The sequence below is a fragment of the Thermobia domestica genome, chromosome 11, assembly GCF_964235325.1.
Source record: "Thermobia domestica chromosome 11, izTheDome1.hap1.1, whole genome shotgun sequence".
NCBI classification, from domain to species: domain Eukaryota; kingdom Metazoa; phylum Arthropoda; class Insecta; order Zygentoma; family Lepismatidae; genus Thermobia; species Thermobia domestica.
The window spans coordinates 31,758,695-31,771,170 of record NC_137464.1 but is presented as its reverse complement, the minus strand read 5'-3'; the positions used below and the strand labels follow the sequence as shown (position 1 = coordinate 31,771,170).

General features: G+C 37.2%; 1 protein-coding gene across 1 annotated transcript in view; it reads left to right on the top strand.

Moving 5' to 3' along the window:
- Positions 1-10,192, top strand: part of LOC145665101 (uncharacterized) — a 90,538-nt gene extending 80,346 nt beyond the window's left edge. Inside the window, exons 2-3 of the mRNA XM_081732374.1 lie at positions 3,268-3,451; positions 9,915-10,192. Of these exons, the coding sequence (XP_081588500.1) occupies positions 3,268-3,451; positions 9,915-10,192 (462 nt within the window). The remainder of the gene's footprint in view (positions 1-3,267; positions 3,452-9,914) is intronic.
- Positions 10,193-12,476: the final 2,284 nt, after the last annotated feature.

Genomic DNA, 12,476 nt, shown 5'->3' with positions numbered 1-12,476 from the left:
ATTGGATTTGATTCCCTTGTGCTCTGAACGGTCCATTTGTCTGGCATAATGATGTTGCATTTCTACGCCATCTTTGATTCTTTTTTTAGCCCATTGATTTATAAGGGATTTTTTCTTTTTTCCATTGAAAAAAAACTGGAATTTTCAATTATATGATATTTATGGTCTCCTCTTTAAATCTAACGTCTTTTACTTCCTGAAAATTAAATTTCGTGATACTTAAAATTGTAATGCTTAATAAAATTTAATGTAAATGTTATTAAATTTATACATGATGAAAATTCATGTTGAGAAAGCAAGAGCTATTTAACTAGATGCAGAAGAAGTCAGTAAAATCACAAATGAAATGAAACGAAATTTTTCAATTTAACGTGCCACGATTATACCCTGTAGGCTAAGAGAGATGAGTGATTAAGGCAAGTAAATGATGAAGGTAGAATTAGTGGAATGAGAAAGTGGGAGAAAACAAGAGAACCCCGAGAAAACCCACGTACACGATACGATATTGTCTACCACAAACTTACTTGGCCTGGAATCCCCGGGACCCCCCGTACCAGAGGTAAGTGCTCCCCCACTGAACCACCGTAAAAATCACATAAATATTTAAAAAACAGTTTATTTCAAAGAAAAAAATAGTTCACCAATAGGTCAATGAGATAAAAATTCAAAGATGGCGTAAGTAACCAAAATCTTCCAATTTTATATCTCACGGTTATGCCGATTAGGACAAAGAAGACAGTGATAATAAGAAATAAATACAATCGTGAAATAAATAAATAAAGTGGGAGAAACGGGAGTATCCCGAGTAAACTCACGAACACGGTGTTTGTCCATCACAAAGCCCACTTGATGCGAGCTGGATTCGAACTAGGGACCCCATGCACGAGAGTTGAACGCTCTACCACCGAGCCACCGTGCCACCCACAAGTAATCAAGACCGTTAATGATTGAGTTTATTTTTATGAATGTGGATATTTTATTTTATTACGGCAAAACCAATATGGCTTCCAACGTTCGGGCACCCTTCACTCAGAACCATATTTGACCACTAATTGCTTGTTGTGTGTTTCTTAAGTTCTTTTAGCTATATATATTTTTTGCCTGATAAAATGAGAATTTTTTTTCTTATTTATTTATTTTCAACATATATAGCAGAACAAGTAATACGTGATATGCTTGTATAAGCAAAGCAGTACGTAAAAGTGACTATAACCACTAGCGCAATCTGTCGGATTCAAAGTTGAAACGTGAGTGAGTCTACTTTTTTTCTCATTTCTTTCCACTTTAATGTCCTGTTTCTTCTCTTAAAGCATCATAAAAATTGACTAATCGGAATATAACAGCCATTTTTTTATCCATCCAAAGATATGCTATTATATTTCAATGTAGGATTCATTATCTTCAAATTTATGCAAATGATATAGTAAATTTGTTAACTTTTTCCTTTTTAAAAAATAAAAAAGATCACATGATACTAAATCAGCTTCCGGCACCATCTTCTTTTTGTCTTGCTTTTTTTCCTCCCTTAATTGAGGTGTCATAATAGTCGAGTTTGAGCTTGAGCAATATATGACAGGCGGATGAGTTCTGTCGTAACATAAATTGATATAATTCTCTGTTATTTCGTCTCCCTCATGGCTTCAAATTATTACGTCATAAAATGCTTATTTTAAACGTTACTTTTCTGCTACAATAGCACTGGTCATTAGAGAGATATTTTGGGATATTATCGAGTTTAAAAACAAGTTGACATATCATGTAATGTTATTGTTTACCTTTTTCTTTTAAACATAGTCTGTAATTTTCTTTTTATATTTCTAATTCACTTACCTGTGTCCTGTTATTTTGAAAATTATTTTTTCTTATTTGAAATTTCCATAAGTGTTTTATTTGTTGTAATTTCATCCAAAGGACGGAATTATAAAAGATGAGAATGAATTTCTAAAATTTAATATGAGTTACATATTTAACATTGTTTATAAAGGACGTTGACCTTTAGTTGATTTGATCAAGGATTTTACGTGATATATAGCAGAGGTGCACCCATAGGGAGGTCCACCGGGCCCGGGTCCCCCAAAACTTCCTAATTCAACATACATTTGCAAGGGCGCCCATGTTGTGGATTCCAAGGGGGGGCAAGTATAAGCGACGTTTCAAAAATAGTTTCAAATTTTGCTGTAACTAATGTAAAAGATTCTATTGGATTTCCGATATTCTGAAGTACAATTTCCTCCAGGGAGGCAAGTGCCCCACCTTGCCCCCCCTGATGGGCGCCCTTGTACATTTGTACACTTTCTCAATAAAACCAGGGGTAAAAGTGAATCTGAAAAGATAGGGAAACGCATGACGTCCAGCTGTTCCCCGTGTCTATATTTGTCCATTGTAATTTTTGAGAAAGCGGGGGTACGCCAGAAATATTTTTTGGAAGTCGGGGGACGACGTCCCACCGCGTTCCTCCTCATTTTTACCCTTGAATAAAGCTATACTAATTTAACAGGATTGAAGTAGCATGAAAATTTGATCTTACACTTCATCTGTACACTTTCTCTTATAAAAACAATCTAGTTCTATCGTTTTTCTGAAAATAAAAGTGAAAATATTTTACAATTATTTATCGACTGCTTGAGTGCGTATTAATACCCGTTCAATATTACATAGAACTAGTGGCTTGTAGTATTAGGGCGTGTCGATTTTTTCAATTTTCAAAATCCTAAAATGAGGGGTGCTAAAAAGTTGAGGCCTGACATTGTATTTCGAAGCATATATTTACAAATTCGATATAAGGTTGTTTTGCTAGGTAAATATCAGTCCAAAGTTTTGTCATTTTCGTTCTTTTTTTTATAAATTTACTTTTATTGTTCATAGATGGCGCCAGCGTTGTATTTCATTTATTGAGAAGAAATACATGCTTATTAAGATTAGTTTTATCTATTTGCACATTGCTGGATTACAGTTTTATTATTATGTCAAATTTATGTTCTACAATCATTAAATTAGATACATTGTCAATTTTAAACGGGTGCTAAAGTTTTCACATTTATTATGTAATAACTCCAATGGTATAAGATTGAGAGCTTCAAATTTGAGTGTGTAAACTTTTTCAACTAGTCCTTATATTAACATCGTGGTTTCTTGATGTTTCCTTACAATGACTTCTAAGACAAAAAACGAAACGTAATACATTTACACATAGGAGTAATTTGATTGGAACCGGCAGAGAATTGTAACCCTCTGAACTTCCCGTCATTAAGCTATGTTGTCATGCAGAGCATTTGGTATGGTGTCGGCTTGGGTGCCACAGCTGCCATATCTACTACCGCCCTTATGGATGTTGGCTTGATGACTGATAAAGACCAAAGGCTTGTGATTGATCACAATAAAGTGAAGAGAGCACAAGAAAAAAATATAATGAAATCTGTGGACCAAGAATTTGATGAGTTCTGTCAGCAAGGTATAATCGACTGCATCTTCTTTGACAGCCGTGAAGATATTACGAACGTTATGTTGGTAGCAAAAAATTCAAATCACAGTTCCCTGGGATTATATGAGAACAACACTATTCTGTTTACAGCGAGCCAGGTGGACGCTATCTTTATCATTTCACTCCTCAGAAAGATTGTGACAATAAAAAGCAAGCTGAAATTTTTGCTGATAATCTTGAAGATTTTAGAAGGGCAATTGGAGGTGATTTTACTAACGTCAACACTGGTTGGGAAGGTCGTACTATGCATTGGGTAGAAGTCAAACTCGGTCGTAAGCTAAATTGGTTATTCTAGTGTGTGCTCTTTACACTAGCGGGTTACCTATGCGACACTTAATCACAACACTGGATGGCATAATTTTGTTTAGCAATCAGTGGAAAGGTATTATTGGAGATATGCTAGACGCAGTTACTGGACTTGAAATTGACCCTTCATAGCAAAAACTCCCAATTGGAGAGCCTCTTATTGCGCTGAGTGAAAATATCGTAAAAGATTTATCTACAGATCAAGCATACGGATATCAGATTACACAGGCCATTCTCACTGGAAAAGCTCCATGGGATCTGGCGCTTCTTGAAATTGGTCCAGTCAATCATTCAAGATGGTTGAGTACAGCAAATAGACTGCGTCGTTTGTGGGTTTTAAAACATGAACTTAACGTGAAATATCTCATAAATCTTAAGCAGATAGTGAAATACATTGTTAGTGTCTATTACCCTGCTGGTTCAAAATCAAAATCAGGCATTGCTGAGAAAAAGGGCCACGCCACATCTTGTTTCAACTGCAGTGACTTAATATGCAGAAGAAGATTGATGTGGATGCTGTACTTCAAAAGATACTTAACTTGAGAAGTGAGGCAGTACAAGGAAATCTCTCTGTACGTCCAAGGAAAACATCAGCTATCGACCCCAATGCCTCGTTCGTGCTTGGGATGATCGACTGGTCTAAAGGTGTTTATGAACCTCCCCTGACATGCAAATTTTCAACAGTAGTAGTAAATAAATTTGTAGACGTTCCGATGAAAGTACCACAGTGGCCAAAACACGCTCAATCTATAGAAAGGTGTATGAAACAAGTCACAGAGGCAGCAGCAAAAGTCTATACGCATGAGAAACGTGAGGGGTACATGATAGTTCAAGAAGCAAGTCCATAGATAATCCGAAAATGAATCAAAACAGGACATAATGAAACTTGTTTTGTGAATAACTTGTGCGTTAATAGTATTGCTTACTTGTTGCTGTTTCTTGAATACATTTGTATGAAGTAAAACAAGGACAGCTTTATCACAAAACGTAACACAAATGTAGCATATATATATATATATATATATATATATATATATATATATATATATATATATATATATATATATATATATATATATATATATATAATATAGTAATACTATAGTAGTAAGTAAGAAGTGTATGAACTGTATGATGCAGCGGTTACAAAATAATTTATTATAGTTGAAAATTAGTAGTTTGTCAATGTGGTTGAGTAAGGTATTTTTAAAATCAATGAAAAACGTGTTTCTCAAGATTTGTAACAGAAGCTACACACTTGAAACATGGAGAATGTTACATGTTTTTACTAAAACAATTATAAAGTATAATAGTACGTAATCAAAATAATGCTTTCTGTTCTTAGTAACTACAATGCAATAATATAAAGTCTAAATACAGTATTTCAGTGCGTACGTCTATGTATGCAGAAATTTTATTGAGTGTTTTATCAAGGTATTGATTATATATTCTTTTTTACCGTACCTCTAGCTTTATTAATATGTTTGATGATTGATAAAATGTTTCATACGGAAAAATAATTTATTTTATAGCATTGCATGGCATTTTCGAAAGTATTTTAGTATGAAATTCCAAAAACTGCTCTTGAGCTATATTCAAGTCTTGATTTACCTAGCTAGAATTTATTTAATCACAAAACTAAGTGCGGATTTGAATTTCTCATACCTAAAAACATACTTTTAAGACCCCTCATCATGAAAAATTGCAAAAAGTATATTTCACCCTCAAAAATGACACGCCCTATTGTAGTATTGGAACTCCCCCCCCCCCCCCCAAAAAAAAGCTTTAACTCCTCTCGACAAACATGGGCTCGCGCCTGTATATAGTGACGATAAGTTACAGGAACTGACCAAAAACAGGACTCAACTCAAGGCAAGGGATTTTAGGGACTCAATTCACTCAAAGTCGTTTTTCCCTGCAATAGGCCTCAATAGTCTTAAATGCAGTCGCTTACATTCCCCACTGCGGAAGGCAAAGCAATACTGTCTGTTTAAGTTTATCGTCACTTCTCAATACCGAGGCCAAATGAGACGCTGACCTACAGTTTAACCGCTTGACTACCACTGCGTACGGCTCGTACGTAGTAGAGCCTGCATTTTTCCCTAGCACTACGTACGGCCCGTACGTAGCTGATTGCAACGACTGAAGAGGAAATATTCTTGCATAGTAATGGCCACGAAAACGTACAAATGATTCTGATCGGGGAGGACCGAAGTCTACGTGTTGCTGTGACATCGTTAGAGCACGTGACCTATGCTAGCAATGAGCAAAGCACGATCGTTATGCCATCTGTCGCTGAGAGTACGAACCCCTGCTATTTATGAGACGTGTGTTTTTGTTCTTAGGTACTTTGATCACAAAAGCAGTAGAATGCGGAGGAAGAGAAAGTTTATAGTTCGTCAGATTATGTTTCGGAGGAAGAAGAGAGTGAATTAGCAAGCAATATGGTTGATGATTTGCTTGCACTGATTTGTTGCCTATTGCTCTCCGCTTAGCATGGTCGTCAGGTTTTGCTCTCTGCCTACAGGACTGGGATTCAAGGGGTTAAAGTGGATCCGAACCGCCGTAATGTGTTCAAATTTTAATACTCACTCACTGGAAATCGAACCCAGGACCACATATATCGCACGTGATAGTCACAGAAGAAAACAAAGTGGTAGATTCCATTAATGCTATTCAAAATTATGTTTACGATACTATTTCTGAGCTTAGACTTTTATGTTAAAGCTCAGAATGCAGCTTTTAAACGTAATATTAAGAAGCACAATGAACAAGTTACGTAAAATAGACACGTACCTAAATTCCGGCCAGTAAGCAGAGAATTAAGACAGGGGACCAATCAGAGGAGGATCTAGAAGGTAAAATTGGGGGGGGGGGAGGCAGCCAGATCCCAGACTATGATACAGGTATATCATGAGTTTACTGTATACTTTCAAAAATTTATAAATAATAGCTTAAATTATTTTTTGTCACTCAAAAACTGGCAGGCCTAGCCCCCGGCCCCGGGCTAGATCCGAAACTGGGCCTAGGCCATTTTTGGAGGAGCTAACTTGAGTTAATATTATATATCAACAAATAAATTAAAAGTTCAAGCGGGCTGAGCCCCCTGGTCATTCCCTAAGTATGGACCTGTCAAATTTTCACGTTACATTATCAAGGTTATCACCAGAGTTAGGATTTTTAGGTGTGCACATTTTCTTTGTAGGGCAAATTAGAGCTCTCTGAAGGAAACCAAAAAAATGAAAATGAAATCTTTGAGTTTTACGTCCCACGGTTATGCCGGTTAGGCTAAGGGAGACGGTGATGATGAGTAATGAATGAAAGGGTGGAATGAGGAAAGTGGGAGGAAACGGGAGAACCCCGAGAAAACCCACGCACATGGTGTTTGTCCACCATAAAGTTCACTTGGCGGGGGCTGGGATTGAATGAAGGAAACCAATGTGTGAGATGTTGCCTGAAATTGAGAATGGGGTTATTTTCCAGCACTTTTCTCCTTTTTGTAGCCTTTATCCCTTTTTTCTCCACTCTGTTCAAACCCCCTTTCCTCCCCCTTTTCTGGTCTTTCTCTTCTACTTCTTCATTTTTCTACAGCACATTTTACCATTTTATTTACTTTCCAATCCATAATATATATATACAGTGGCGGATCCAGGATATGATCAAGGGAGGGGCTAAACCATAATTTGCCGTTTTATCCAGTGTAAAGCAGAATTGAAGCCCATTTTATCCAGTGTAAACCTGAGCGTCAAGGGGGAGCTATAGCCCCTTAGCTCCCCCTTGGATCCGCCCTTGTATATATACATACATACATATATATATATATATATATATATATATATATATATATATATATATATATATATATATATATATATATATATATATATATATATATATATATAACTCTATGACCTATGGAACCTGGAGGTTCAATGCCGCGTTCACAAAAGCTCTCCACTGACTTCTATCCTTAGCTAACTGCATCCAGTTTCTACTTTGTATTCCAATCTCTGCGAGATCCATCTTAATATTGTCCTCCCATCTGCGCCTAGGTCTTCCTTATGGTCTTTTTCCGATTGGTCTTCCAGTCAAGACTTTGAAAGCGTTTCTGTTTTCTTCTATTCTAGCTACATGACCCGCCCACCTAAGCCTCCTAGACTTGACGACCCTAACAATGTTGGGTAGACCATATAAATTATGTAGTTCCTCGTTATGAAGTTTCCGCCATTCTCCATTCCCGTTTCTCTTGGGTCCGAATATTCGTCTCAGGATCTTGTTCTCAAATATTTTCAGTGTATGTTCTTCCCTCAGAGTAAGTGACCATGTTTCGCAGCCATACAGAACAACATGCATAATTATCGTTTTATATATTTTAAGCTTCAAATTCCTCGACAGAATTCGCGACGACAAGCGATTTTGAACCGAATAGTAACACGAATTCCCTGCTTTGAGTCGACATTTTATTTCTTCGTGAATATGATTTTCCTCTGTTAATATTGATCCTAGATATTTGAAACTATCCACTTTATCAAAACTATTATTTAATATTTTAACGCATCCATAATTTGTTGTATTCCGGTCCCGACGCATTTCCATGTATTTAGTTTTCTCTGCATTTACTTCTAAACTCATGTCCCTGCAAGCGTCTAATAAGATCTCTGCATTTCTTTCTATTGTTCTCCTATCATCCCCTATTAAATTTACATCATCAGCATATGCCATGATCTGGTGAATACCGTTCAACTGTAGGCCCTGGCTGCTGTCTTTGATTTTCCTTATAGCGTATTCCAGAACGAAGTTAAATAATAATGGCGACAACGCATCTCCTTGTTTCAGGCCATTTTCGACTGAAAGCTCGTGGACAAAAATTTTCCTACCCGGACTTTACTTTGGGATTCATTTAAACATATCTTAATTAATCTAATTAGCTTTCTCGGTATTCCAAGTTCTGTAAGAACGTTGTATAATGTTTCTCTCCTAACCGAGTCGTACGCCTTTCTAAAATCAATAAATAATTGATGTACCGGGGTATTGTATTCCCACTTTTTCTCGAGTATTTGGCGAATGGTAAATATTTGGTCGATAGTTGATCGATTTCGTCTAAATCCGCACTGATAATCTCCAATAATTTCATCTGCGTATGGGGTCAGTCTTGCTAACAGAATATTTGAAAGGATTTTATAGGATGTTGACAGAAGAGAAATGCCTCGATAATTATTACAGTCAGTTTTGTCGCCTTTCTTGTGAATTGGAACAATGATTGATTCTTTCGTTCTGGAAAATACGATGTCCAAAATGCTCCTCAAAGTTAGCGACCAATCACGGCAAAATTGAATTACAGTGGAGCGTCGATTATCCGAACGTCGGTCAACCGAACGACCGCTTAACCGAACTGTGTACTCGCTCGCATCTGTTACTCTTCCACCCTACCGTCCATCATCCCCCTCACTCCTAAACCAAGTTTCCCACAGTAGTCGCCGCACTGAGCCACCGCTGACGGAACATTGCTTCTAATGGGGCCTTCATAAGGCGCTGCTGACCGGCCAAGCCGCCAGTCGCTGTGTTTCAACAATCAGCACACTTCTGTCGGTTTGGCACTGGATGTAGAAGTACAGTACAGTACAGTTCGATTATCCGAACAAACCAGTTTTCCGAACACCCATGTCCTCCAATTACTTCGGATAATCGACGCTCTACTGTATATATAAAACTTCTCGTCACCTTGCCGTGAACGTGGAATTATTGCGCCTCTTTCCTTTCAGTGAACGCCGGACTGTAAGAAATACAAATACAGCACACCTGCAACAATGGAAAACAGTTCATTGAGCTCTTTTAATTTATATTGAATCAGTAGTAGTGTATTTAAACATTCTAATTGTTGACAACAGTCAGAGTTGAGTTTTAGCTAGCTTGAAATTTAAATCTAGTAATAGGGAAAAAAATTAACTTTAACTTTTTTCCCAGGAAGTTTCTGTTGTTGAATCGAAGTTGTTTGTTGCTTAACAAGTTCAGTATAAGAATTCCCCATGCCGATGGTGTCCAAATTCAGATATTTGGCCCTGTCTCAGGAGTTCAAGCAGGATTTCATCGAGACTGATGGGAGCATTATGCACTGTTTGTGATTCAGGAATCACATTGGATGAAAAACATCAACGAGACCGTATCCTGCAAAACATTTCTAGTTCAAAGCATCAAAGGAATAAGTCTCTTCAAACTAACGAATTCCGACAGCCGCTATTAAGAAATGCCTTTGAGCAGTGTTCTTCAAAGGTCCAAAATCTGAAGGAATTTAGCATTGATTTGTGTGCAGCTTTAACTCAAGCAGGAATTCCACTCAATAAGGTGAACCATCCGGCCTTGAAAGAATTTCTTGAAAAGTATACACGAATGTCAGTTCCCGATTAGAGTACTTTAAGAAAAAAAAATATCTTGAACCTGTTTAAGATCAAGACGCTCTACGAAGAATCAAGGAGAAAGTGTCGGGTTTCGATGTGGGAATCATGCTGGATGAAATTACAGATTCAAAGATCGATATATTTTGAGCATTCTGGTCTTTCCCCTCGCAGGTGAAAAAGTTAAGCCCAAGTTGTTCAAGATGTATGAGTTGCAGAAAGCCAATGCCAGTACAGTCATGCGGTCATTCATGGACTTTTGTCAAAAGCTCTGTCGCAATGGTACCCAGTTCGAGAATGTTGTCCTGGTCATTACATGCTTTCAGCAGTTAACCAGTTGAAGACATTGTTTCCCAAGTTAAAGCATGTAACCTGTTTGGTCCATGTCCTTCATAGGGTTTGTGAATCTATTAGGAATGAATACGACATAGTGAATCAGTTCATCGCTGGCCTGAAGAAAATTCTCCTGAAAGCCCCGAGTCGAGTAGGAGAGACTGAACAATTCTACGACAAAGGACTTGCCGCCGCTGTGTATATTTGGATGTTACTAGTTGTACCGTTATGTTTTATATTTAATATAGAAAGTCATGTCCTTTTACGGGCTGTGTTGGCAGCCGGTAGTGTTAGGTCATTAGGGTTTGATGACATGTATTGGAAAGTTGTTATATTTTTGTTTTTAGTTGTGATGACATGGAAAAGGTCATGTGGTCTTTTTTGAGTGTGTATACGTGTTTCTCTATACTGGGTATTTTTAATAATAATGGAAATCTGTTGATACGTCATTCTGTATTACGTACTTTCGTAGTAGTGATTAAATTAATATTTGAGTTCCACCTGTTAGGCTAAAGGAGATGGTGATTATTTTATTTGTTAAAAATAAGAAGCTCAGAACACTTATAATGTGTGATACGCACTGGGATGGAACCCGGGACCCTTAGCATCAGAGATGAATGCTGCATTGTACGGGGATTGGATATGGAACTTTTAGCAACAGAGATGAATGTTGTATTTTATGGGAATTGAATATGGTATCCTTAGCATCAGAGATGAATGCTGCATTGTACGGGAATTGAATATGGAACTTTTAGCAACAGAGATGAATGTTGCATTGTACGGGGAATGAATATGGGACCCTTAGCAATAGTGGTGAATGCTGTATTTTATGGGAATTGAATATGGGACCCTTAACACAAGAAATGAATGATGCATTGTACGGGAATTGAATATGGGACCCTTAACACAAGAGATGAATGATGCATTGTACGGGGATTGGATATGGAACTTTTAGCAATAGTGGTGAATGCTGTATTGTACTGAAAATGAGCCTGGTACCCTTAACACCAGAAATGAACGTTGCATTGTACGGGGAATGAATATGGGACCCTTAGCACCAGAGATGAATGCTGTATTGTACTGAAAATGAGGCTGGTACCCTTAGCACAAGAGATGAACGTTGCATTGTACGGAGATTGAACCCGGGACTCCCCCAAACACCAATGGTGAACGCTGTATTGTACTGAGAATTATTGCAATTCTCACATGTAAATTGGCGAGAAAAAAAACATATGGGAAAATACGAAATGTGTGTATGATTGAATGCTTTATTTATTTTGTTAATATTCATTATTTTTATTCCTTATAGTTAACTCCGTGTTTACAGCCAAGTTTGAAATACGGAGCGAGTGAATTGTTGTTCCGTCTCTGAGAGAAGACTGTTTTAGAATGAATAGAGGTTTATTTTTGTAAAATGCCATTATTTCCGGGTTGTTGCTTTACACGCGTTTCCCCTTGCTTCCGTTAGAACATTGAGTGGTGACATAGATATAGAATGTCAATGTACTTTCTACTTTTATTTCCGCTTGTACTGGAATAACCGTAGACACTTTCTTCCTTGTTTGTTGGAACTTTGACCGATGACATACTGAAATATTTTTCCATTAACGATGTTTGTTACTGCGATACTTATTTGCAGTGATGAAGAAGACAGATAGAAATTTTATGTTTCTTCCCCCTTTAGAAGATGTATTTTTGTGGCAATATCTGATTTTTGGCAGAATATCTAATATCTGATGAACATGTAAGCATTTTCCTTAATTAGATGAAAACCGTACATAGCCTGTCCTGAATGTTAATCGATCGATACCCTGTTTGAATGAGATTTCTCCAGCGGTTGACGAACTTGAAAATAAGAAATTTTAGATGTCTTACCGTAACACTGAATAAACGATGTTAGCGGATATGACGACCTTATTTATTTATTTATAATTAATGAAATCGGATTGAAAACCCGCTGAAAA